General features: G+C 64.7%; 1 protein-coding gene across 1 annotated transcript in view; it reads left to right on the top strand.

Moving 5' to 3' along the window:
- Window positions 1-5,126: 5,126 nt before the first annotated feature.
- Window positions 5,127-27,184, top strand: part of LOC311164517 (neurexin-2-like) — a gene marked incomplete at both ends in the record, with an annotated part of 201,582 nt that continues 179,524 nt past the window's right edge. The window contains 13 exon segments of the mRNA XM_084224007.1: window positions 5,127-5,672; window positions 8,329-8,373; window positions 11,294-11,455; window positions 13,874-13,975; window positions 13,977-14,322; window positions 15,959-16,342; window positions 17,346-17,546; window positions 19,269-19,295; window positions 20,626-20,745; window positions 22,094-22,475; window positions 23,553-23,743; window positions 24,478-24,651; window positions 25,773-25,892. Of these exon segments, the coding sequence (XP_084080133.1) occupies window positions 5,127-5,672; window positions 8,329-8,373; window positions 11,294-11,455; window positions 13,874-13,975; window positions 13,977-14,322; window positions 15,959-16,342; window positions 17,346-17,546; window positions 19,269-19,295; window positions 20,626-20,745; window positions 22,094-22,475; window positions 23,553-23,743; window positions 24,478-24,651; window positions 25,773-25,892 (2,800 nt within the window).

The following is a 27,184-nucleotide window of genomic DNA, read 5'->3' as shown; positions in this document are numbered from 1 at the left end:
CCGTGTCCTCCTGCCATTTCTCGTGTCCTCCTGTCTGTCCTCACCCTTGTGATGCTGCACATCCACACGTGACCCCCCCCATGTCCCTCATGTCCTCTTGTCCCCCCCGGTGTCCCCCTGTCCTCACGTCCCTCCATGTCCTCTTACCCCCCTTGGTGTCCCCCCATCCTCACGCCCTCAGCGTCCTCCCCCCCCCCCCATTTTGCACATCCCTGTGCCCTCGTGTGTCCTCGTGTGACACGGGTGACCCTGCTGCGGGTGACAGGGAAGTTTGGGGACCCCCACCCGTGATGTCACCCCCGATGTTTACCCATCTCGGTGTCCCCACGCGCCCTGGTGTCCCTGCCTGTCCCCACCCCCTGGCACGCCCTGCCGTGGGCTGGGTGTCCCCACGGTGACGGTGACGGTGACAGTGCCAGCCGGGCGTGGCCCCGGGGGTCTCTCCTGCCATCCCGCCCCCGTGCCATCGCACACGGGACCCGGGGACAACCACCGGTGTCACCGTGGCGACAGCATCCTCCGGGCGCGTTGCCAGGGCCGGTTGCCATGGCGCCGCCGGGGCTGGTACCCGTTGCCATGGAGACGCCCGGGCCTGTCTCCCTGGCGACGGTTGTCACGGCACTGCCGGATGCTCCCGCCACGTCCTTGAGGGGGGACAGCAACGGGGGGGGGGGGGGCTGGAGGGGGACTGGCAGGGCCCTGGGGTGCTGTGGGGTGCCCTATGGGGTGTGGGGGGCCTATAGGGTGCCCTATAGGGTGCAGGGTCCCTACAGGGTGCCCTATGGGGTGCTGAGTACCTATGGGGTGCTGTATAGGGTACAGGAGTGCAATGGGGTGCCCTATAGGGTGCTATGGGGTGCCCTATAGGGTGCTGGGCTCCTGTGGGGTGCCCTATAGGGTGCTGGGTCCCTTTGAGGTGCCCTATAGGGTGCTATGAGGTTGCCCTATAGGGTGCTCGGTCCCTTTGAGGTGCCCTATAGGGTGCTGGGTCCCTTTGAGGTGCCCTATAGGGTGCTATGAGGTGCCCTATAGGGTGTTGGGGTGCTATGGGGTGCCTATAGGGTGTTGGATCCCTCTGAGGTGCCCTATAGCGTTCTGGGTCCCTTTGAGGTGCCCTATAGGGTGCCATGGGGTGCCCTATAGGGTGCTGGGCTCCTGTGGGGTGCCCTATAGGGTGCTGGGTCCCTTTGAGGTGCCCTATAGGGTGCCATGGGGTGCCCTATAGGGTGTTGGGGGTGCTATGGGGCACCTTGAAGGATGTGGGGCGTGCCCAGGGTGTGTAAATCCCCCCTCAAGGCGTGCAAACCCCTCCCCCCCCCCGCAAATTGTGCCCCGCCCACAAGGTCAACCCGAGGTCACGGGGGTGGGGGTCACATGGGCAGGGTGGGGGAGGGGGTTGGGGACACCCCTGGGGGGTGCTGGGCACTAATTGCTCTGCCCCCTCCCCCCCCTGCTGCCCCTCCGGGACCCCCAGAGGAAGAACCGCGGTGGAAGGTGAGTGGGGGAGGGGATTCTGGGGGAGGGGATTCTGGGGGGGGGGGGATTTGGGGGCGTGGCCATGGAAATCCCCCGTGTCACACCTGGGCTGGGCGGGGCCTGCCTCAGGTGTTGTGCAAGGGGCGTGCGCGGCTCCAGGGGCGCAAATCCCGCGGGAAATGATTCGGAGGGGGCGTGTCCTATGCGTAAGAGGGCGTGGTTTATGAAAAAATTTATCGAGGGGCGGAGCTTGGCGCTCGTGTAGAGCACGTGGCTCCCGTGACGCTCGAGCAGGGGGCGGAGCCAAGCGAGGGGCGGCACCCTGCAGCTCCCCAGCCATGACATCACTCCTTGGGGGCCCAATAGGATGGCGATATGCAAATGAAACTGGCACGGCCGAGCCAATGAAGCGTGCGTGATGGGTGGGGGCGGAGATATGCAAATTACAGCGGCGCCGGCAGCCAATGGGAGGAGGGAGCGATGAGGCTGCCGTGGATTGGCTGAGCCCAGTCCCAAGGGGCGGGGCTTGCACGAGGGCACGGAAGAGGCGCAGAGTGGTTTATTGGAGGGGGCGTGGCCAGCTCGAGGGGCGGGGCTTGCCCCCCACGTGCCCCGCACGAGGGTCCCGGGGTGGGGGGAGGGTCCCCGCGCCAGGGGCGGCCCCGCCCCCCCGTGTCTCATCCCCTCCCCCACCCCCGGCTTTTCCCCGAAAAACCTCGGAAAAAGGGGAAAAACCCGCGGGAAGGCGGCGGGGGGGGGAAGGGCAGGGGCGGCGCTCCCCGCGTGGCCCCGCCCCCCCCGCGCTTGTCCCCGCCCCCCGCCCCTCCCCTCCCCCCCGGCATCGCCCGATGCCGTCACAAGTTAAAGGAGGTTTAAGTTGTGACGGGGCCCCTCCCCCACCCGGGGCCCCTCCCCCCCACCACCCCCCCGGGGCCGCTCGGGCCTTTCGGTCATTTTGGGTTTTTTGGTTAATTTTTAATTTTTTTAATTCTGATTTTTATTTTATGTTTATATTTTTAAATTAATTTCTCTTTCATTCCCATTTCCCCCTATTTTTCCCATTTTGCCGCTTTTCCTTTACAATTTCCTTTTTTTCCCCCCTTTTTTCTTTTACATTTCCCGTTATTTTGGCTTTTTCATTGTTTTTCTTTTTTTTCGATTATTTTCCCTTTTTTATGAATAGTTCTTCTTTTATTATTTTTCCTTTTCTCGTGATTTTCCCTTTATTTTGATTCTTTTCCCCTTTTTATGGATTTCCTACTCTTTAAGGTATTTTCCCTTCTAAAGTTATTTTCCAGTTTCATTCGTTTTCATTTTCTTATCCTTCTCCACTGTTAATTAATATCTTTCTCCTTTTTATCATTATCTCCTTATGTAATTATTTTTCCTTTTAAAATTATTTTCCCTCTTTCAATAAATTTGAATATTTCCCCCTTTATATCAGAGTTCTTTTTTTCGCCTTCATTTTCCCCCTTCCCTTTGTTGGTCTTTTTTATTTTCCCTCTTCGATAATTTTCCCTTTTAGAATTATTTGAATTTCCCCCACTTTTCCCCCCTTTTTTTCCCCCCTTTTCTCTTTTCCCTTGTGCTGCTGACTTCCCCTTTTTATCAATTTCCTCCTTTCCCTTGCTTTGACCCTTTTCACTTTTTTCCTCTTTTTCCTCCCTTTCCCCGCTTTCATCCCTTTCCCTCCTTTCCTTCCTTTTCCTTTCTTCCTTTTTTTCTATTTTTGCCTTTTTTTCCCCATTTCCCCCCTTTCTCTCATTTCCCTCCCTTCCATTTCCTGTCATTATTTTTATTTTCTCCCCCAATTTTCCCTTTTCCCTCCACTTTGCCCCGTTTCCCTCCCCCTCACCCCGAGTTTTACCACTTTCCCGTTTTTCCCCCCAAAACTTTTCCCTTTTCCCGCCACTTTTGTTTTCGTTCTCCCGCCCTTCCCCCACCTTTCCCACGCCCCTCCCCCACCCCCCCTCCCCTCCCCCCAGGTCCCGCCCACCTGCGAGTCACCGGCCAAGGTAAAGACGCGCCCTCGGGCCCCACCCCCACCCTCATCACCCTCATCATCCTCGCCCCTCCCCCACCCCCCCCCTCCCCCCATCCCCTCCCCCATCATGTCTGTGGCTCGTGCGACACGGGGGGAGGGGCGGCCGCCTCGCACGGGGACGGGGGGGGGGTGAGGGGGGGAGGGGGCGGCCCCTCGTGCAAGGGGGGGGTGGGGGGGGGCTGTGACCCCTTGCACGAGGGCCGGGGGGAGGGGTCCGGACCCCTCCCCCCACAGGAGGAGGGGCCTGGGGGTCCTTCGCCCCCCACTCGAATGGGGGAGGGGCCAGGGGGTCCCTGCACGGGGTGGGGGATGGGTCCTTGCGCAAGGACCGAGGGTCCCCTGGCACCAAGGCAGGGAGGGGAGGGCAGGGTGAGAGTGCCTCCCGCTCAGGGGACACACCTGGGCACACCTGGGCACACCTGGCCCCGCCCTGACGCGCCCCTCCCCCAGGGCCCGCTGAGGTCGCCGAGGGGGGGCCCGGCCGCGGCGCCGGTGAGATCCAGCAAGCAGCGAAAGGTCAGTGAGGGTCAGCGGGACCCCCCCACCTGGGCACACCTGGGACCCCCAAACCCCACACCTGGACACACCTGGGACCCCCAAACCCCACACCTGGACACACCTGGGACCCCCAAACCCCACACCTGGACACACCTGGGACCCCCAGAACCTCCCAGGAATGTCCAAACCTCACACCTGGGCACACCTGGGACCTCCCAGAACCTCCCAGGAACCCCCAAACCCCACACCTGGGCACACCCCAGAACCTCCTAGGAACCCCCAAACCCCACACCTGGGCACACCTGGGACCCCCATCACAACATCCCCATGACAGCATCCCTGTGACAGTGTCTCCATGGTAATGTCCCCATGGTAATGTCCCCATGACAACGTCCCCATCACAACATCACCATGACAACGTCCCCATGATAACGTCCCCATCACAGTGTCCCCATGGTAATGTCCCCATCACAACATCCTCTTCGCCATGTCCCTATCACAATGTCCCCTTGACAATGTCACCATCACAATGTCCCCATCACAACGTCCCAATCACAATGTCCCCATCACAATGTCCCCATCACAACATCCTCTTGACCATGTCCCTATCACAATGTCCCTATCACAATGTCCCTATCACAATGTCCCCCTGACAATGTCCCCATGATAATGTCCCCATCACAGTGTCCTCATGACAATGTCCCCATCAAAACATCCCCATCGCAATGTCGCCATGATAACGTTCCCAACACAATGTCCCTATCACAACGTCCCCATCACAACATCCTCTTGACCATGTCCCTACCACAATGTCCCTATCACAATGTCCCCATCACAACGTCTCCATCACAACCTCCCGATGACAATGTCCCCATCGCAATGTCCCCATCACAACATCCTCTTGACCGTGTCCCCATCACAACGTCTCCATCACAACCTCCCCATGAGAATGTCCCCATCACAGTGTCCCCATCACAACATCCTCTTGACCGTGTCCCCATCACGTCTCCATCACAACCTCCCGATGACAATGTCCCCATCACAATGTCCCCATCACAACATCCTCTTCACTATGTCCCTATCACAATGTCCCCTTGACAACGTCCCCATGACAATGTCCCCATCACGACCTCACCATGATGATATCCCCATGACAATGTCCCCATCACAACATCCTCTTGACCATGTCCCCATCACAACGTCCCCATCACAACGTCCCCATGTCACCTCCTCATCACAACCCCCCACCCCCCGCTCCCACCCCCACCCACCCCCCTCCCCACGCCCCACCCCCCTCACCAACCTCCCCGTCCAACATCCCCACACCGCGTCCCCGCTGTCCCCGCCGCCAGGCCGCGCCGAGTACGTGGCCACCTTCCGGGGCAGCGAGTTCTTCTGCTACGACGTGTCGCGGTCGCCGGTGCAGAGCAGCGCGGACGAGCTGGCGCTGGCGTTCCGCACGCGGCAGCGCCACGGGCTCCTGCTGCACACCGGCCGCGCCGCCGACTTCCTCAACCTGTCGCTCAAGGCCGGCGCCGTCTGGCTCGTCATCAACCTGGGCGCCGGCGCCTTCGAGGCGCTGGTGGAGCCCGTCAACGGCAAGTTCCACGACGGCGGCTGGCACCACGTGCGCGTCACGCGCAACCTGCGGCAGGTACGGCGGGGAGGGGGCGGGGACGGGGGGTGGGGAGGGAGGGGGGGCTGCTTGAGGGGTCGGTTCGGGGAGCTCTTCAACTGGGAGTACTGGGAGAGGGGGGTGGGGTGGTCAGCTCCCCAACTGGGAGCACTGGGAGAGGTGGGTGGTGTGGTCAGCTCCCCAACTGGGAGGACTGGGAGCCTTGGTCAGCTCCCCAATTGGGAGTACTGGGAATGATGGGTGGCTTGGGGAGGTCCCCAACTGGGAGCACTGGGAGTGATGGGTGGCGTGGTCAGCTCCCCAACTGGGAGCACTGGGAGCCTTGGTCAGCTCCCCAACTGGGAGCACTGGGAGAGATGGGTGGTGTGGTCAGCTCCTCAACTGGAAGCACTGGGAGAGATGGGTGGTGTGGTCAGCTCCCCAACTGGGAGCACTGGGAGCCTTGGTCAGCTCCCCAACTGGAAGCACTGGGAGCCTTGGTCAGCTCCCCAACTGGGAGCACTAGGATTCTTAGGCAGGCCCCAACTGGGAGCACTGGGAGCGATGGTTGGTTTGATCAGCTCCCCAGCTGGGAGCACTGGGAGTGATGGGTGGCTTGGGGAGGTCCCCAACTGGGAGCAATGGGAACAATGGGTGTCTTGGGCAGCTCCCCAACTGGGAGCCTTGGGCAGTTCCCCAACTGAGAGCAGTGGGAGCACTGGGAGCAATGGTTGGCTGGGTCAACTCCCCAACTGGGAGCACTGGGAGCAATGGTTGGCTTGGTCAACTCCCCAACTGGGAGCACTGGGAGCACTGGTTGGTTTAATCAGCTCCCCAACTGGGAATGATGGTTGTGTTGGTCAGCTCCCCAACTGGGAGCACTGGGCAGCCACCCAAAGGGTTGTCCTGGCCAGTTTCCCCAACTGGGAGCACTGGAAGCCTTGGTCAGCTCCCCAACTGGGAGCACTGGGAGCAACGGTTGGTTTAATCAGCTCCCCAACTGGGAGCACTGGGATGGGACTCCTGGCCAACCACCCCAACTGGCACCACCGAGCATTTTACTGAGCTCCTCAACTGGGAGCACTGGGAGCGATGGGCATCTTGGTCAACCGCCCAACTGGGAGCACTGGTTGTCTTGGCCAACCACCCGACCAGGAAATCCAGTTACCCTGATCAGCTCCCCAACTGGGAGCACTGGGAGCACTGGGAGCACTGGGTGGTCTTTATCAACCACCCAACTGGGAGCACCAGTACCTTGGCCAGCTCCCCAGTTGGGAGCACTGGGAGCACTGGGTGTCCTGATCAACCACCCAACTGGGAGCACCAGTACCTTGGCCAGCTCCCCAACTGGGAGCGCTGGGTGCTTGGTTAAACTAGACAACTGGGCATACTGGGAGCAATCGGTTCCTCAATCTGCTCCCCAACTGGGAGCACTGGGAGCCTCGATCCTGTCCCCAACTGGGAGCACTGGGAGCACTGGGTGTACCTGCTCAACCACCCAACTGGGGGTGATGGACACATTGGCCAACCACCCAGCTGGGAGCACTGGGAGCACTGGGTGGTCTTTATCAACCACCCAACTGGGAGCACCAGTACCTTGGCCAGCCCCCCAACTGGGAGCACTGGGAGCACTGGGTGGTCTTTATCAACCACCCAACTGGGAGAACCAGTACCTTGGCCAGCCCCCCAACTGGGAGCACTGGGAGCACTGGGTGGTCTTTATCTACCACCCAACTGGGAGCACCAGTACCTTGGCCAGCCTCCCAACTGGGAGCACTGGGAGCACTGGGTGGTCTTTATCAACCACCCAACTGGGAGAACCAGTACCTTGGCCAGCCTCCCAACTGGGAGCACTGGGAGCACTGGGTGGTCTTTATCAACCACCCAACTGGGAGCACTGGGAGCACTGGGTGGTCTTTATCAACCACCCAACTGGGAGAACCAGTACCTTGGCCAGCCCCCCAACTGGGAGCACTGGGTGGTCTTTATCAACCACCCAACTGGGAGCACTGGGAGCACTGGGTGGTCTTTATCAACCACCCAACTGGGAGCACCAGTACCTTGGCCAGCTCCCCAACTGGGAGCACTGGGAGCCTTGGTTCTGTCCCCAACTGGGAGCACTGGGTGGTCTTTATCAACCACCCAACTGGGAGCACCAGTACCTTGGCCAGCTCCCCAACTGGGAGCACTGGGAGCACTGGACTTGCTGCTCAACCACCCCGCCGGCAGCACCGACCGCAGGATCTCTCTCTCTCCCCAACTGGGAGCACTGGTTCCGTGGACCCTCCCAAACTGGGAGCACTGGACGCACCACTGGGGGAGGGGGTCTCCGCCCAACCCCCACAGGGTGGAGTTTGGGGGTTCTTCCCCCCCCCCATTTTTCTGACAACTCTCTGCTTCTCTCCCCCTCTCCCCCACTCCAAGGTGGGCCACGCCCCTCCCCCACCCCCACCCCCCCTCCTCGTGCCACGCCCCTCCCCCCTGTGTGTGCGCGTGCCACTAACACGCTTCCCCCCTCCCCCCACCCCCTCGGGGCCCCCCCCCACTAACCTCCCGCCCCCCACTAATCCTGGGGGGGCCCCCTTCCCTTTAACAAAAAACAACCCCAAAACACCCCAAAAAAAAAACCCCCCGACCCCCCCTCCAAGCGCCCCCCAAACGTCACGTTTGTGTTTTGTCCTTCTCTCGCCGCCAGCACGCAGGGATCGGACACGCTATGGTAAACAAACTGCATTACCTGGTAGTTATCACTCTATTGTTACTCCTTGGCTTCGCCGTGGCCCCACTCCCGACCTTTTGGGGCCGATCCGGGGGATTTTGGGGCAAAAAACCAAAAAAAAATTATAATTTTCATCATCCGCCATCTCTGCAGGCCGAGCTTCGGCTGCCAACCCCACCCCACCCCCATCGTGGCAAAATAAACGAGAGCTGGTTCTACCCCCCCTCCCCCCACCCCATCCCACCCTCCTCTTCCTCCCAAATCCTTCCTCAGGGGGCGGGTGGTGCTCGATGGGGGCAGAACCCAACAGCCGCCCCGGTTTTGGGGTGAGTTTTAGCGGTTTTGGGCAATTTTCACCTTGCGGCTCCCTCGTGCCAAAATGAGCTGGTTTTTTCCACCCCCCTCCTCAAAAAAATCCTTATCTGGGGTCAGGAGGGTGATGTTTTTTCTCAAGAGGGTTCAACTCTCGCTGTTTTGGGGTGAATTTGAGGGATTTAGGGCGATTTTCACCCGTCCGCCATCTTGCGGCGGAGCATCACCTCCCCCGTGCCAAAATTAGCTGATTTTCCCTCAAAAAAATTCCTTTTTGAGGGTGTGGTTTTCTCCGTGGGGACAAGGTGGGGTCCCCCACCCGTTTTTGGTGTGAATCAGGGAATTTTTGGGTGCTTGGATAAACCCAACACCTGCAGCTCCCCAATGCCAAAACCGACCGATTTCCACCCAAAAAGGTCAGGCCGGGCTCAGAAGTTGCCGATTTTCCCCAGGGGGACGATGTGGGTTCCCACTCCCCCATTTTGAGATGAATTTTGGAAATTTTGGACAATTTTTTTTCCCCTGCACACCATCCAGGGCATAGCTGCAGCTCCCTGGTCCCCAAACCAGCTGGTTTCACCCCAAAACCCAGCCCGGGGTGGCTCCTTTTCCCCAAAAAACTTTTATGGAGTCCCAGACCCAATTTTTGGGGTGATTTTTTGGGATTTGGAGCAATTTGATACCAATCCCAGCCCCCGAAACAGCCAAGGCTCAGATTCTCCATAAATTCCCCCCAAAAACCCGGCGTGGGTCGGGGGCAGGATGGAGACCCCCAAACGCTTCATTTTGGGGTGAATTCCCAGGATTTCGGACAATTTGCTCCCATCCTCTCCCTCGTGGCCAAGCACGGCTCCACAAGCCCCAAAACCACCCCAAAATTTGGGGTTCCCCCCAAAATCCACCTGTCACTCACCGAGGGGATGTGGGACCCCACCCCCCCTCCCCATTTTGGGGCGATTCCTTTCGATTTTTCCCCATTTTTGCCAAAACCAGCCGCTTTCACCCCAAACCCCGCCCCAGGGGGTGTCAGGATTTAAAAAGGGGGGGGTGGGTGAATTTTTTTTTTGGGAGGGGGGGAGGATGTTGCCCCCTCCCCAAATCGAGGATGGAAACGGCGTTTTCAGGACAAGCTGCCGCCCCTCCCCCATCCCCGCCGCCCCGCCCCCTCCCCCCACCCCGCGCAGGCAGCGGGGCCGCCCCTCCCCCCCCTCCAAAAGCCCCTCCCACACGGGCTGGGGGCGGGCCCCGCTGCCTGCGCCCCGCCCCCCGCACGTGCCCGGCCACGCCCCCTGCACGGCCTGACTAACACTGACCCCTCCCCCACCCAAGACCCCACCCCCCGACCCCTCCTCAGCCTCCCCTCCCCCAACCCACCCAGGGGGGCACCGGGGCTGCCCCCGCCGCGGGGGGAGGGGCTGGGGGGGCGTGAGAGGTGCGTGGGCAGGTGTGGGTGTGGCCAGGTGTGTGTACAGGTGTGCACAGGTGTGAACAGGTGTGTGCAGGTGTGTGCAGGTGCGTGGGCAGGTGTGGGTGTGGCCAGGTGCGTGTACAGGTGTGTGCAGGTGTGTGTGCAGGTGTGTGTGTGGCCAGGTGCATGTACAGGTGTGCACAGGTGTGTGCAGGTGTGTGAGCAGGTGTGTGCAGGTGTGTGCAGGTGTGTGCAGGTGTGTGCAGGTGCGTGGGCAGGTGTGGGTGTGGCCAGGTGCATGTACAGGTGTGCACAGGTGTGTGCAGGTGTGTGAGCAGGTGTGTGCAGGTGTGAACAGGTGTGTGCAGGTGTGTGCGGGTGCGTGGGCAGGTGTGGGTGTGGCCAGGTGCATGTACAGGTGTGCGCAGGTGAGCACAGGTGTGTAAGGGTCACACCAGGTGTGTGTAGGTGTGTTCAGGTGTGTACAGGTGTGTGTGCAGGTGTGTACAGGTGTGTACAGGTGTATACAGGTGTGTGTGCAGGTGTGTGCAGGTGTGCAAACGTGTACAAACGGCCGCGGGGCTGCCCCCATCCCCTCAGGGTCCCCCCGCCCTCCTGCACGCCCCCCGCCCTGCACGCCCCCCCCCCCACCCTCTCTTTGCACGTGCTTGCACACCTGTGCACGCCCCTGGCACACCTGTGCACGCCCCTCCCCCCCGCGCGCTGCCCCCCACTAACGACCGCGTTTGTGTCTGAGCTTTCTTCTGCCCCGGGACCCCCCAAAACTCGTTACTAACCCCCCCTCCCCCCTCCCCCGTGTCACCCCTATCCCCCTCCTCGTCACCCCCGTGTCCCCCCCCCATGTCACCCCTTCCCCCTCCTCGTCACCCCCTGTGTCCCCCCCCCATGTCACCCCCTCTCCCCCCTCATCACCCCCCCTTCCTCACCTTGGGGGTCTCACCTCGAGCTATGGGGGGGCTTCACCCCCCTTCCCACCCCTTACGACCCCCCCCAACCTCATATCACCCCCCAGGCGACCCCAACCCCCCCCACCCCTCACCATCCTCCCCCTCCATCACCCCCCACCCCTCCCCCCCTCCATCCCCCTTTGTCCCCCCTTTATCCCCCGTGTCCCCCCCCCCTCCCCGTCCCTCCCCCCCAGTTTTGGGGTGCCCCGGCCGGGGGGGGGTCCCGGCTGAGCGCGGCCGCTCTCCCGCCCAGGTGACCATCTCGGTGGACGGCATCCTGACCACCACGGGCTACACGCAGGAGGATTTCACCATGCTGGGCTCCGACGACTTCTTCTACGTGGGGGGGTCCCCCAACACCGCCGACCTGCCGGGGTCCCCCGTCAGCAACAACTTCATGGGCTGCCTCAAGGACGTGAGTCTGGGGGCTGGGGAACGCCCCCCACCCTCACCTGGGCAGGGGGGCGGCTGTCTGGGGAGTTGGGGAAAGGTGGAGGGGTCCCTGACTCACCTGTGCGTGTCCCTGGGGGCCATGGGTGACATGCTGAGGACACCCGACTCACCTGTCCCTGTCCACGAGGCAGTGGGTGACATTTTGGGGACATTCATGAGCCCCCGACTCACCTGCGTGTGTCCCCGGGGACTCTGGGTCACATTTTGGGGACCACCGACTCACCTGTGCGTGTCCCTGGGGGCCGTGGGTGACATTTTGGGGACATTCATGAGCCCCCCGACTCACCTGTGTGTGTACCCAGGGGCCGTGGGTGACATGCTGGGGACCCCCGACTCACCTGTCCCTGTCCATGAGGCAGTGGGTGACATTCTGGGGGCATCCATGAGCCCCCCGACTCACCTGTGCGTGTCCCTGGGGACTCTGGGTCACATTTTAGGGACCCCCGACTCACCTGTCCCTGTCCATGAGGCAGTGGGTGACATTTTGGGGACATTCATGAGCCCCCGACTCACCTGTGTGTGTCCCTGGGGGCTCTGGGTGACATTTTGGGGACCCCCAACTCACCTGTGTGCGTCCCTGGGGACTCTGGGTCACATTTTAGGGACCCCCGACTCACCTGTCCCTGTCCATGAGGCAGTGGGTGACATTTTGGGGACATTCATGAGCCCCCGACTCACCTGTGTGTGTCCCTGGTGACTCTGGATCACATTTTAGGGACCCCCGACTCACCTGTGTGTGTCCCTGGTGACTCTGGATCACATTTTAGGGACCCCCGACTCACCTGTGTGTGTCTCTGGGGGCCGTGGGTGACATGCTGGGGACCCCCGACTCACCTGTCCCTGTCCACGAGGCAGTGGGTGACATTTTGGGGACATTCATGAGCCCCCGACTCACCTGTGTGTGTCCCCGGGGACTCTGGATCGCATTTTGGGGACCGCTGACACCTGTGTGTGTCCCTGGGGGCTGTGGGTGACATGTTGGGGACACCCAACTCACCTGTGCGTGTCCCTGGGGGGCCATGGGTGACATTTTGGGGACATCCATGAGCCCCCCGACTCACCTGTGCGTGTCCCTGGGGACTCTGGGTCACATTTTGGGGACCCCCGACTCACCTGTGTGTGTCCCTGGCAACTCTGGGTCACCTTTTAGGGACCCCCGACTCACCTGTGTGTGTCCCTGGGGGCCGTGGGTGACATGCTGGGGACACCCGACTCACCTGTGCGTGTCCCTGGGGGTTGGGGTGACATTCTGGGGGCATCCATGAGCCCCCCGACTCACCTGTGTGTGTTCCCTGGGGGCTCAGGGTGACATTTTAGGGATCCCCGACTCACCTGTGTGTGTCCCTGGGGACTCTGGGTCACATTTTGGGGACCGCCGACTCACCTGTGTGTGTCCCTGGGGGCCATGGGTGACATGCTGGGGACACCCGACTCACCTGTGCGTGTCCATGGGGGTTGGGGTGACATTTTGGGGACATTCATGAGCCCCCGACTCACCTGTGCATGTCCCCAGGGGCCGTGGGTGACATGCTGGGGACCCCCGACTCACCTGTCCCTGTCCATGAGGCAGTGGGTGACATTCTGGGGGCATCCAAGAGCCCCCCGATTCACCTGTGCGTGTCCCTGGTGACTCTGGATCACATTTTGGGGACCCCCGACTCACCTGTCCCTGTCCACGAGGCAGTGGGTGACATTTTGGGGACATTCATGAGCCCCTGACTCACCTGTGCGTGTCCCTGGGGGCCATGGGTGACATTTCGGAGACCCCCGAATCACCTGTGCGTGTCCCCAGGAGTGGGGCTGACATACTGGGGACCCCCAACTCACCTGTACGTGTCCCCAGGAGCTGTGGGTCAAATTCTGGGGACATCCACAAGTCCCCAACTCACCTGTGTGTGTCCCTGGGGACTCTGGATCACATTTTGGGGACCCCCAACTCACCTGTGCGTGTCCCCAGGAGCTGTGGGTCACATTTTGGGGACATCCCCGAGTCCCCGACTCACCTGTGTGTGTCCCTGGTGACTCTGGATCACATTCTGGGGACGCCTGACTCACCTGTGCGTGTCCCTGGTGACTCTGATCACATTTTGGGGACCCCCGACTCACCTGTGCATGTCCCTGGGGGCAGTGGGTGACATATTGGGGACCCCCGACTCACCTGTGCGTGTCCCTGGTGACTCTGGATCACATTTTGGGGACCCCCGACTCACCTGTGCGTGTCCCCAGGAGCTGTGGGTCACATTCTGAGCACATCCCCGAGTCCCCAACTCACCTGTGTGCGCCCCCAGGGCCGTTCCAGGTGACACCTCACGACAGCAGCACCGTGGGGATGCCGGACACCCCCAACCCCCCCCAACCTCACCTGTCCCCACCCCCCCAGGTGGTTTACAAGAACAACGACTTCAAGCTGGAGCTGTCGCGGCTGGCGCAGGAGGGGGACGCGCGGGTGACGCTGCACGGGGCGCTGCTCTTCCACTGCGACCCCCCCCCCGGCGCTGGACCCCGTCACCTTCGCCACCCCCCAGGCCCACCTGGCGCTGCCCACCTGGCGCCCCGCCCGCGCCGGCTCCGTCTCCTTCGATTTCCGCACCACGGAGCCCAACGGGGTCCTGCTCTTCGGGCAGGGACCCCCCCGCGACCCCCCCGGGGCCGCCCCTCCCCGGGGGCCGCCGCCGCCGCCCCCCGATTTCCTGGCGCTGGAGCTGCTGGACGGACACCTGTACCTGCTGCTGGGCATGGGCGCGGCCGGGCTGCGGCTCCGCGCCAGCGCCCGCAAGGTGACGGACGGAGAGTGGTGCCACGTGGACGTGCAGCGCGACGGGCGCAAAGGTGAGGGGGGCACGGGGGGGCTCAGGTGTGCGAGGAGGGGGGGGCGGGTGTGCAAAGGTGGGTGGGGAGGGGGTGCAGGTGTGCAGGTGTGCAAAGGTATGAAGGGAGGGGTGTGCGGGTGTGCAAAGGGTGTGCGGGTGTGCAAAGGGTGTGCAGGTGTGCTAAGGTTTGCGGGGAGGGGGGGACAGGTGTGTAAAGGTGTGCAGGGAGAGGGAGCGGGTGTGGAAAGGTGCGAGGGGAGAGGTGTGCAGGTGTGGAAAGGGTGGGCGGGTGTGCAAAGGTATGAAGGGAGGGGTGTGCAGGTGAGAAAAGGTGTGCGGGGAGAGGTGTGCAGGTGTGGAAAGGGTGTGCAGGTACGGAGAAGGTGTGCAGGTATGGAAAGGGTGTGCAGGTGTGCCAAGGTGTGCGGGGAGGGGGGGGCAAATGTGTAAAGGTGTGTGGGGAGAGGGAGCAGGTGTGCAAAGGTCTGAAGGGAGGGGTGCCTGGGTGAGAAAAGGTGTGTTGGGAGGGGTGTGCAGGTGTGTGAAGGTGCGAGGGGAGAGGTGTGCAGGTGTGGAAAGGGTGTGCAGGTGTGCCAAGGTATGTGAGGAGGGGGGGAGCAGGTGTGCAAAGGGTGTGCAGGTGTGCAAAGGTATGAAGGGACAGGTGTGCAGGTGTATCAAGGTGTGTGGGGAGAGGAGTGTGGGTGTGCAAAGGGTGTGCAGGTGTGCAAAGGTATGAAGGGAGGGGTGTGCGGGTGAGAAAAGGTGTGTTGGGAGGGGTGTGCAGGTGTGCCAAGGTGTGCAGGGAGGGGGGACAGGTGTGGAAAGGTGGGTGGGGGGGGGTGCGGGTCCCCCGTTGTCCCCTCTCCCCCCTCACTGTCCCCCGCTGTCACCTCTACCCCCCCTCTGTCCCCCCGCTGTCCCCCGCTCCCCCCCCTGCTGCCCCCCTGCTGTCCCCCCGCTGTCCCCTCTCCCCCCCATTGTCCCCTCTCCCCACGCGCTGTCCCCTGACGTCCCCACTCGCTGTCCCCCCACTGTCTCCCCGCTGTCCCCCCTCCCCCGCGCTGTCCCCCGCTGTCCCCCCGCTGTCCCCTCTCCCCCCACTGCTGTCCCCCCTCTGTCCCCCCGTTGTCCCCCGCTGTCCCCCGCTGTCCCCCCACTGTCCCCGCTCGCTGTCCCCCCTCTGTCCCACGCTGTCCCCTCTCCCCCCTCACTGTCCCCCACTGTCCCCTCTACCCCCCCTCTGTCCCCCCGCTGTCCCCCCTGCTGTCCCCTCTCCCCCCCGCTGTCTCCTCGCTGTCCCCCACTGTCCCCACACCCCCCTCGCTGTCCTCCCGCTGTCCCCCCACTGTCCCCTCTCCCCCCGCCGCTGTCCCCTGACGTCCCCGCTCTCTGTCCCCTCTCCCCCCCACTGTCCCCCGCTGTCCCCCACTGTCCCCTCTCCCCCCTCGCTGTCCCCCGCTGTCCCCTGACGCCCCCGCTCGCTGTCCCCCCACTATCCCCCACTTATCCCCCGCTGTCCCCCGCTGTCCCCCGCTGTCCCCTGACGTCTCCGCTCGCTGTCCCCCCACTGTCCCCCGCTGTCCCCCCGCTGTCCCCACTCCCCCCTCGCTGTCCCCGCGCTGTCCCCTGACGTCCCCTCCCGCCGTCCCCAGGCTCGGTGTCGGTGAACAGCCGCAGCACGCCCTTCCTGGCCAGCGGGGACCGGGACGTGCTGGACGTGGGGGCCGAGCTGTACCTGGGGGGGCTCCCCGAGGGCCGGCCGGGCCCCCCCGCGCCCCCCGAGCTCTGGGCCGCGGGGCTGCGCCTCGGCTTCGTGGGCTGCGTGCGGGACCTGTTCGTGGACGGGCGGAGCCGCGACGTGCGGGCGCTCCTGGCCACCGGGGGGTCGCCGGGGGTCGCCCCGCTCTGCGCCAGGGATCCCCCCCGGCTGTGCGCCAGCGCTCCGTGTCGCAACGGGGGCACGTGTCGCGAGGGCTGGAACCGATTCGTGTGCGACTGTCGCGGCACCGGGTACCTGGGGCCGCGCTGCGAGACAGGTGAGGGGACGGCGGGGACAGCGGGGACAGCGGGGACAGCGGGGGTGGGGTCGCACGGGGGGAGTGGCACCCCCTGAGCACCTGGAGGAGCTGGGGGAGGGGGGCTTCGGGGGATTGAGGGTGACAGGGGACCCTGAGGTGACACGGCGGGACTGAGGGGGGGGGCGGGGTACCTGGGCCAGCGCTGCGGGACAGGTGAGGGGACAGTGGGGACAGTGGGGGTGGCACCTCCTGAGCACCTGGGGGAGCTGGGGGAGGATGGAGGGTGACAGGGGACCCTGAGGTGACACGGCGGGACTGAGGGGGGTGTGGGGTACCTGGGTCAGCGCTGCAGGACAGGTGAGGGGACGTGGGGACAGTGGGGACAGTGGGGACAGTGGGGGTGGCGCCTCCTGAGCACCTGGGGGAGGTGGGGAGGGGGGCTTCGGGGGATTGAGGGTGACAGGGGACCCTGAGGTGACACAGCGGGACTGAAGGGGGTGCGGGGTACCTGGGCCAGCGCTGCGGGACAGGTGAGGGGACAGTGGGGACAGTGGGGACAGTGGGGACAGTGGGGGTGGCGTCTCCTGAGCACCTGGGGGAGGTGGGGAGGGGGCTGGGGGGGACCCCGAGGTGACACGGTGGGACAGAGGGGGGTGAGGGGTACCTGGGCCGGCGCTGTGGGACAGGTGAGGAGGGGGAGGGGGGGATTGGGACCCTCTGGGTCCCCTCTGGGGGGGGAGGGGAGGGGTCACACCTGGGGAGGAGGTGCCAGGATGTCCCCAAGGACACCTGGGAGCACCTGAGACCCCTCTGGGACACCCGGGTGTCCCCTGCACGGGTGGCTCCCCCAGAGATGGGGGTCCCCACACACCTCCCGTCCCGGGGGGTGGCACCCTGTGGCAATGTCCCTTGTCCCCTGCTCACCTGCCTGGGGCGGGGCTCCCGGGGGGGCGCTGGGGACACCCTGGGGACACCGGAGGTGGCCGTGCCGAGGATGACGGGGCTGTCCCTGTCCCCGCAGAGGCGGCGGTGCTGAGCTATGACGGCAGCATGTACCTGAAGGTGCAGGTGCCGGGCGAGCAGACGGAGGCCGAGGACGTGTCCCTGCGCTTCATGTCCCCCCGAGCCTTCGGCCTCGTCCTGGCCACCACCTCGCGCCACTCGGCCGACACCCTGCGCCTCGAGCTGGACGGGGGGCGCATGAAGCTCACCCTCAACCTGGGTGAGCCCCCCGAGACCCCCGCAGAGCCCCCCGGAACGTCCCCGAGATCTCCCCGAAATCTCCCCAAAAATCCTCCCCAAAACGGGGCCCGAGTTGGGTCTGGTCATGCCAGGAGAGCTAAAATAGGGGCTGGGACCCCAAAAGAGGGCCTGGGACCCCAAAATAGGGGCTGCGACCCCAAAAGTATTGTCTGGGACCTTAAAATGGTGTCTGGGATCCCCAGAGAATGTCTGGGAACTCCAAAATGGTTCCTGGGACCCCAAAATGGTGTCTGGGATCCTAAAATTGAGCCTGGGGCCCCAAAATATTGTCTGGGATCTTAAAATGGTGTCTGGGACCCTAAAATGGTGTCTGGGAACCCCAAAATGGTCAAATTGGTGCCTGGGACACCACAGTGATGCTCAGGACCCCAAACTGGTGCCCAATCTGGTTCTTGTGACCCCAAAAAGGATTCTTGGGATCCCTTGACATCCCCAAAACTGTCTGTGGCCCAAAAAGGGCCCAAAGGTGGTGCCTGGGACCCCAAAGGTGCCCAGGACCTAAAAACGGTGCCCAGGCACCCCCAGAATCGCACCTGTGACCCCCAAACTGGCCCTGAGGGTCACCAGAGCCACCTCGGTGTCCCCAACTCCCTCCCCACCCCACCCCCACCCCCGCGGGATTGGGGCCTTCGTGACCCCCCCGCTGCCACTTGGGGCACAGCGCCGGGACCCCCCGAGGGGCTGAGGGTCCCCCCCAGAGGATTGGGGACCCCCCAGGGTCGGGGACCCCTCCTGCAGCCCCTTCCATTGGGGGGGACCCCCGTGGGGCTGCAGGTCCTCTGTGGGGTGGGGACCCCCCCCACCGTGGGATTGGGGACCCCCCAAGGGGTTGGAGATCCCCCCCTAAGGGGTTGGGGACCCCCCCATGGGATTGGGGACCCCCCCCCGGGTCCCGGCGTTTGCCCCCCCCCGCCCCGCAGCGGTTGACGAGGGGGGGCCCAGCCCTGGGTGGGATCCCCCCGGATCCCCCCGGATCCCCCCGGATCCCCCCGGGCTGGGCCCTCAGGGTGGCCGGGCCCCCCCGCGAGGTGCCAGAGACCCCCTAAACCAGTCCCTCCCAGTCCATTCCCAGTCCCTCCCAGTCCAATCCCAGTCCAATCCCAGTCCATTCCCAGTCCCTCCGAGACTCTCCCAGTCGCTCCCAGTCCAACCCCAGTCCATTCCCAGTCCATCCCATCCCATTCCCAGTCCCTCCCAGTCCCTCCCAGTCCCTCCCAGTCCATTCCCAGTCCATCCCATCCCATTCCCAGTTCCTCCCAGTCTCTCCCAGTCCTTCCCAGTTCCTCCCAATCCAACCCCAGTCCATTCCCAGTCCATCCCATTCCCAGTCTCTCCCATTCCCTCCCAGTCCCCCCCAGTCCCGCCCAGTCCCTCCCAGTCCCTCCCAGTCCCGCCCAGTCTCTCCCAGTCTCTCCCAGTCTCTTCCAGTCCCTCCCACTCCATTCCCAATACATTCACAGTCCTTCCCAGTCCCTCCTATCCCATTCCCAGTCCCTCCCAGTCCCCCCAGTCCCCCCAGTCCAATCCCAGTCCAATCCCAGTCCCTCCCAGTCCCCCCAGTCCAATCCCAGTCCCCCCAGTTCCCCCTCTCTGGCACCTCGCCCCCCCGGCCGCCCCCCCGTCCCCGGGGCGCCCCCTGGCGGCGGCTGCGAAGGGCCTGACCCGTGTCTTCTCTCCCCAGACTGTGTCCGCGTGGGCTGTCACCCCAGTAAGTGCCACCCCCGCCCCGGGACACCCCGGGACACCCCGGGGACACCCCCAAAACCCCCAACCCCCCTGGGACACCCGGTCACCAAAACCCCCCCAAGAACACCCCCAAACACCCCTCGGGACACGCCCCAAACCCCCTGGGGACAGCCCTGGGGACACCCTTGGGGACATTCCCAGACCCTCTGGATCACCCCAAAACTTCCACAGGGACCCCCAAACCCCTCCTGACCCCCCCCCAAAAGGTTGGGACCCCCCCCATGTGTGTGTTCAGGGTGCACAGGTGGCTTCACGGGGTCACACCTGGGCCGTGCCCCCCGATTCTCTCCTGGGCACTTCCAGCTGTAAATATCTGGTGTCACCCAGTGCCACCGTGTCCCTGTGCCACCCAGGGCCACCCAGGGCCACCCAGGGCCACCCAGGGCCACCCAGTGCCCTGTGCCACCCAGTGCCACCCACTGCTACAGTGTCCCTGTGCCACTCAGTGCCACCCAGGGCCACCCAGGGCCACCCAGGACCACAGTGTCCCAGTGCCACCCAGTGCCACTGGTTGCTACAGTGTCACCCATACTGGTGGCCCAGTGTCCCCAGTATCATGCTGTCCCCTGGTCTCACTGGTGTCACCTGGTGTCCCCTGGTGTCACTGGTGTCCTGGTGTCACTGGTGTCACCTGGTGTCCTGGTGTCCCCCAGTGTCACTGGTGTTTCCCTGTGCTGTGGTGTCACCTGCACAGCGGTGTCCCTGGTGTCACTGGTGTCACCGCTCTCCCCGGTGTCCCTGGTGTCCCAGTATCCCTGGGATCCCTGGTGTCCCCAAAGTCACCAGTGTCCCTGGTGTCCCTAATGTCCCCAGTGTCCCTGGTGTCCTGGTATCCCTGGTATCCCTGGTATCCCTAGTGTCCCTAATGTCACCAGTGTCCCCAATGTCCCCGGTGTCCCCGGTGTCACCGCTCTCCCCGGTGTCCCTGGTGTCCCTGGTATCCCCTATGTCCCCAATGTCCCCGGTGTCCCTGGTGTCCCTGGTGTCCCGGTGTCCCCGGTGTCCCCGGTGTCACCGCTGTCCCTGGTGTCACCGTGTCCCTGGTGTCCCGGTATCCCTGGCGTCCCCAATGTCACCAGTGTCCCTGGTGTCCCCGGTGTCACCGCTCTCCCCGGTGTCCCTGGTGTCCCGGTGTCCCTGGTGTCCCCAGCGTCACCAGTGTCCCCGGTGTCCCCGGTGTCCCCGGTGTCACCGTGTCCCTGGTGTCCCGGTATCCCTGGTGTCCCCAGTGTCACCAGTGTCCCCGGTGTCCCCGGTGTCCCCGGTGTCACCGCTGTCCCCGCTGCCCCCAGGCAAGGGCCCCGAGACGCTGTTCGCGGGGCAGCGGCTGGATGACAACGAGTGGCACTCGGTGCGGGTGGCCCGGCGCGGGCGCAGCCTCCAGCTCGCCGTCGACAACGTCACCGTCGAAGGTGACACCGCGGGGACGGGGCGGAGGGACCTTGGCTGGGGCTCTGGGGGTCACCGGGGGGCTCAGCTCCGTGGGGACGTGGTCAGTGGGGCTGCAGCTCCGTGGGACCGGGATGAAGGTCCATGGGGACACTGGGGACGTGGTGACCAGGTCCATGGGGACGGGGATGAAGGTCCATGGGGACATGGGTCCATGGGACAGGGATGAAGGTCCGTGGGGACACTGGGGCTTGGGGACGAGGTGACCAAGTCCATGGGGACAGGGATGAAGGTCCAGGGGACAGGGATGAAGGTCCGTGGGGACATTGGGGCTTGGGGACGTGGTGACCAGGCCCATGGGGACAGGGATGAAGGTCCATGGGATAGGGATGAAGGTCCATGGGATAGGAATGAAGGTCCTGGGGACAGAGATGAAGGCCCATAGGACAGGGATGAAGGTCCATAGGACAGGGATGAAGGTCCATGGGACAGGGATGAAGGTTTGTGGGGACAGGGATGAAGGTCCTTGGGGACAGGGATGAAGATCCATGGGATAGGGATGAAGATCCATGGGGACATGGGTCAATGAGGACAGGGATGAAGGTCCATGGGGACAGGGATGAAGGTCCATGGGACAGGGATGAAGGTCTGTGTGGACAGGGATGAAGGCCCATGGGATAGGAATGAAGGTCCTGGGGACAGAGATGAAGGCCCACAGGACAGGGATGAAGGTCCATAGGACAGGGATGAAGGCCCACAGGACAGGGATGAAGGTCCATAGGACAGGGATGAAGGCCCACAGGACAGGGATGAAGGCCCGTGGGGACAGGGATGAAGGTCCATGGGGACATGGGTCCATGGGGACAGGGATGAAGGTCCATGGGACAGGGATGAAGGTCCATGGGGACAGGGATGAAGGTCCTTGGGGACAGGGATGAAGGCCCATGGAACAGGGATCCATGGGGACAGGGATGAAGGTCCATGGGACAGGGATGAAGGTTTGTGGGGACAGGGATGAAGGTCCATGGGACAGGGATGAAGGTCCATGGGGACATGGGTCCATGCAATGGGGATGAAGGCCCATAGGACAGGGATGAAGGTCCCTAAGACAGGGATGAAGGTCCGTGGGACAGGGATGAAGGTCCATAGGACAGGGATGAAGGTCCATGGGGACATGGGTCCATGCAATGGGGATGAAGGTCCATAGGACAGGGATGAAGGTCCATGGGGACACAGGGACGAGGTGACCAGCCCTGTGAGGACACCCCCCACAGCCTGGATGTCCGTGAGACCACAGCCAAACCACGGCGCGGTGGCACACGCCCTCCCTGGCGCTCCCGGTGCCACTCCCGTGTCCCCCACACCCCCCAGGACAGCTGTCAGGCTCTCACACCCGCCTGGAGTTCCACAACATCGAGACCGGCATCGTCACCGAGCGCCGCTTCCTGGCCGTGGTGCCGTCCAACTTCCTGGGCCACCTGAGCGGGCTGGTCTTCAACGGGCTGCCCTACCTGGACCTGTGCCGCGACGGCGACATCAGCTCCTGCGAGCTCAACGCCCGCTTCGGCCGCCGCGCCATCGTGGCCGACCCGGTGGCCTTCGGCGGCCGCGGCTCCTACGTGGCGCTGGCCACGCTCCAGGCCTTCTCCTCCTTCCACCTCTTCTTCCAGTTCAAGACCACGGCGCCCGACGGCCTCATCCTCTTCAACGGCGGCAGCGGCTCCGACTTCCTGGTGGTCGAGCTGGTCAAGGGGTGAGGGGGACACTGGGGGGACGTCCTGGGGAGCTCGAGGACCTTGGGGACACCATGGCTGTGCTGGGGATCTTGGGGACACCATGGCCATGCTGGGGAGCTCGGGGACATCACAGCCCTGCTGGGGATCTTGGGGACACCACGGCTCTGCTGGGGAGCACGGGGACATCACAGCCCTGCTGGGGGTCTTGGGGATACCACAGCCCTCCTGGGGAGCTTGGGGACCTTGGGGACATCACAGCCCTGCTGGGGAGCTCGGAGACCTTGGGTACACCACGGCCCTCCTGGGGATCTTGGGGACACCATGGCCCTGCTGGGGACCTTGGGGACACCATGGCCGTGCTGGGGATCTTGGGGACACCATGGCCGTGCTGGGGACCCTGGGGACATCACAGCCCTGCTGGGGAGCTCGGGGATCTTGGGGACATCACAGCCCTGCTGGGGATCTTGGGGACATCACAGCCCTGCTGGGGAGCTCAGGGACCTTGGGGACATCACAGGCCTGCTGGAGACCCTGGGGACATCACAGCCCTGCTGGGGACCCTGGGGATCTTTCCCAGATCTTGGGGACACCTGTGGGGTCCTTGGGGATCTCAGGGAGCAGCTGGGGAGCTCAGAGGCCACCTGGGATGTGCTGGGGGTCCTGGGGACTTTGGGGACATCCTGGGGAACTTGGGGACCTCCAGGGGATGTTAGAGACCACCTGGGACATGTGGGAGGTCCTGGGGACCTTGGGGACCTCCCGGATGCCCTGGGAACCCTGGGGACACCAGGGGGGCCCTGGGGACCCCATAACCCCCCTGGGACCTTCTGAACCTTTTCAGACCTTGGGACCCCCTCAGCCCTCAAGGACCCCCCCCTACCCAGCCTTAGGCTCCACCCCCATATCACAAACTCCTCCTCCTGGCTCAGGCCACGCCCATAACGACCACACCTAACAGTGGCCACACCTCCACCACTGACCACGCCCCCGGCCTAGTTACACTCCCTGTATGGGGGGGGGGGGGGTCCCTTTGTCCCTTCCCCAGGTGAGTCCCCGCCTTGCCACGCCCAACCAGGCCACGCCCCCTTTTCCAGGTACATCCACTACGTGTTCGACCTGGGCGAGGGCCCCTCGCTCATGAAGGGCAACTCGGAGCAGCCGCTGCACGACGGGCGCTGGCACGAGGTGGCCGTGGCACGGGAGGGGGGGGCCCTGCACGGGCTGCGCGTGGACGGGAGACCCGTGACCCAGCACGGGCAGGGCGGCCGCGGGCTGCAGCTCAAGGGTGAGAGCCTGGGGACACCTGGGACACACCTGGGGACAGCTGGGACACACCACGGGGAGGGTACAGGTGTGTGGGTACCCCCTGACCCAGCACGGGCAGGGCGGCCGTGGGCTGCAGCTCAAGGGTGAGACCCTGGGGACACCTGGGGGACAGATGGGGACAGCTGGGGACACACCAGGGGACAGCTAGGACACACCTGGGTGAGGGTACAGGTGTGTGGGTACCCCCCGACCCAGCACGGGCAGGGCGGCCGCAGGCTGCAGCTCAAGGGTGAGAGCCTGGGGACACCTGGGGACAGATGGGGACACCTGGGGGACAGCTGGGACACACCTGGGGACAGCTGGGACACACCTGGGGATAGCTGGGGGACAGATGGGGGACACCTGGGGGAGGGTACAGGTGTGTGGGTACCCCCTGACCCAGCATGGGCAGGGCGCCCGCAGGCTGCAGCTCAAGGGTGAGACCTGAGGGACACCTGGGGGACAGATGGGGACAGCTGGGGGACACCTGAGGGACAACTGGGACACACTTGGGGCCCCTAGAATCACCTGGGTGACACCTGGGATCACCTGGGGACACACCTGGGTGACACCTGGGGGAGGGCAGAGGTGTGGGGATGGTCCCGGGGTGAACAGGAGGGGCCACCCCAGTGGGATACCCACGGCGGGGTGTCCCCTCACCCCTTAAGTGTCCCCCCCAGTGTCCCCCAGGTGACCCCCCCGTGTCCCCCCCAGGTGAGCTGTACGTCGGGGGGGTCAGCCCGGGGCTCCTGGGGCGCCTCCCGCGCCTCGTGGCCTCCCGGGGGGGCTTCCGGGGCTGCCTGGCCTCGCTGGACCTGAACGGGCGCCTGCCCGACCTGCTGGGGGACGCGCTGCGACGCGTGGGGGACGTGAGGAGGGGCTGCGACGGTGAGGAACGGGGGGGGGGGGCTGCAGGGTGGGGGGGGGGCTGGGACGGTGAGAATTGGGGGGCACGGGAGGGGTCTGGGGGCTTTGGGACATGGGGGATGTGAGGGGGGGCTGCGACGGTGAGGAACGGGGGGGGCACCCGGGGGGGGGGCTGCAGGGTGTGGGGGGGCTGGGATGGTGAGAACTGGGGGGCAGCGGGGGGGTCTGGGGGCTTTGAGACATGGGGGATGTGAGAATTGGGGGGTACGGGAGGGGTCTGGGGGCTGCAGAGTGTGGGGGATGGGAAAGAGGGGCTGGGATGGTGAGAATTGGGGGGTACTGGTTGGGTCTGGGGGCTGCAGAGTGTGGGGGATATGAGGGGGGGCTGGGGACAGTGAGAATCGGGGGGTACCGAGGGGGTCTGGGGGCTTTGGGACATGGGGGACGTGAGGAGGGCCTGGGACGGTGAGGAACGGGGGGGGGGGGGCACCCGGGGGGGGGGTCTGCAGGGTGTGGGGGGGCTGGGACGGTGAGAATAGGGGGGTACCGGGGGGGGGGGGGGGGGCTGTAGAGTGGGGGGGGCCTGGATTGGTGAGAATTGGGGGGGACCGGGGGGGTCTGGGGGCTGCAGAGTGTGGGGGGGGGCTGGGATGGTGAGAATTGAGGGGGACGGGAGGGGTCTGGGGGCTTTGGGACACGGGGGATTTGAGGGAGGCTGGGGACAGTGAGAATTGGGGGGCACTGGTGGGTCTGGGGGGTGCTGCAGAGTGTGGGGGATGTGAGGGGGGGGGCTTAGGGGACACAGAGATATTTGGGGGGTCACAGGGGTCTGGGGGTGTCTGGGAGTTTTTTTGGGGGTGTCTGGGAGTTTTCCAAAGGGTTGGGGGGGGGTGGTGCACGGGTGGGCAGGGGGCTCGGGGCTCGGGGGGCATGAGGAGGTGTCCGAGGGGGGGTTTGAGGGACTGGGGGGCACACAAAGGTGGGGGGGAGGGGATTTAGGGCCACAAAACCCCACTGAGAGCCCCCCCCCACCCACCGTGGCCGGGGCCGGGTTTGGGGGAGCCGGGGCGGGGGGATCCTCACGAGCCCGGGGGGGATCCCTACGAGCCCGGGGGGGTCCCCACGAGCCCGGTGCCCCCCAGGCCCCAGCACGACGTGCGCCGAGGACTCGTGTGCCCACGGGGGCGTTTGCCTGCAGCAGTGGGACGGCTTCACCTGCGACTGCAGCATGACGGCCTTCGGGGGGGCCGGCTGTGCCGAGCGTGAGTGGGGGGCTCGGGGGGCTCGGGGGGCTCGGGGGGGTCGGGGGGACTCGGGGGGCTCCGGGGAGTGGCTGTGCCGAGCGTGAGTGGGGGGCTCGGGGGGCTCGGGGGGGTCGGGGGGTTGGGGGGGCTCCGGGGAGTGGCTGTGCTAAGTGTGAGTGGGGGGCCAGGAGGGGTTGGGGGTCTTGGAGGGCTCGGGGGGGTTCGGGGGGTTTGGGGGCTCAGGAGAACTTCGAGGGGCTGCTGTGTCAAGAGTGAGTGGGGGGCTTGGGGGGGGTTGGGGGGCTTAGGGGAGTGTCTGTGCTGAGTGTGACTGGGGGGCTCAGAGGAACTTGGGGGGCAGCTGTGCCAAGTGTGAGTGGGGGGCTCAGGGAGATTTGGGGGTCTCTGTAAGGGACAGGGCGGTGGCTGTGCCAAGTTTGAGTGGGGGGCTCAGGAGGGGCTTGGGGGGCTCAGGAAGCTTGGAGGGGCAACTGTGCCAAATTTGAGTGGGGGGCCAGGGAGCGCTCAGGGGGGCTTGGGGGATTTTGGGGGGCTCAGGAAGTTTTGGGGGTGGGGGGCTCAGAGTGGCGGCCGTGCCCAGTTTGAGTGGGGGGCACGAGGGGATTTGGGGGGCACAGAGAGCCACGGGTGGCTCAGGGGGACACAGGGGGACACACGAGGGGCTCAGGGTGGGTGGGGGACACCGGGGGGACCCCAGGACCCCCCAGGAGCGAGCAGGGGGGGCAGGTGCCCCTTGTCCCCTCGGTGTGTGGCCGTGTGACCCTGGCACGGGCCGTGGTGTCCCCAAACGGGACAAGTGTCCCTCGCTGAGGTGGCTCCGTCCCTTCCTCGGTGCCCCCACGGCCCTTAAGGAGGGCGGGTGGCAGCGCGGGTGTCACCTGTGTCACCTGTGCCACCTGTGCCACCTGTGCCTGGCACGAGGGCTCCGTGTCGCCCCAGGGCTCTCGCACGAGGGACACGAGGGACACGAGGGACACACGTGTCCCTGCCCCGGGCTGGCTCTGTCCCCTGCCCGAGGGCTCCGCGTCCCCACAGCCCCGATCGAGGGGCAGGTGACAGCACGTGCGACACCTGTGTCCTGCACGGGGAGGCGCCAGGACCCCCCATGTCCCCCCCACATCCATGTCTGGCTGTCCCCCCGTGTCCCCCCCGTGTCCCAGTGTCCCCCTTTGTCCCCTGCCCCCCCCTCCAGGTGAGTCCCAGGCAGCGCCGCCCTCTGCCCCACACCTGGCCGCGGGTCCCGGGGGGGCTTTGGGGCCGCTCCGTGGGGCGGGACGCGGTTCCCGGTG

The sequence above is a fragment of the Fringilla coelebs genome, assembly GCF_963513975.1.
Source record: "Fringilla coelebs genome assembly, chromosome: 33".
Classification (NCBI taxonomy): Eukaryota; Metazoa; Chordata; class Aves; order Passeriformes; family Fringillidae; genus Fringilla; species Fringilla coelebs.
Note: the sequence above shows the minus strand (reverse complement) of the source record. Positions and strands in the feature narration are given on the sequence as shown.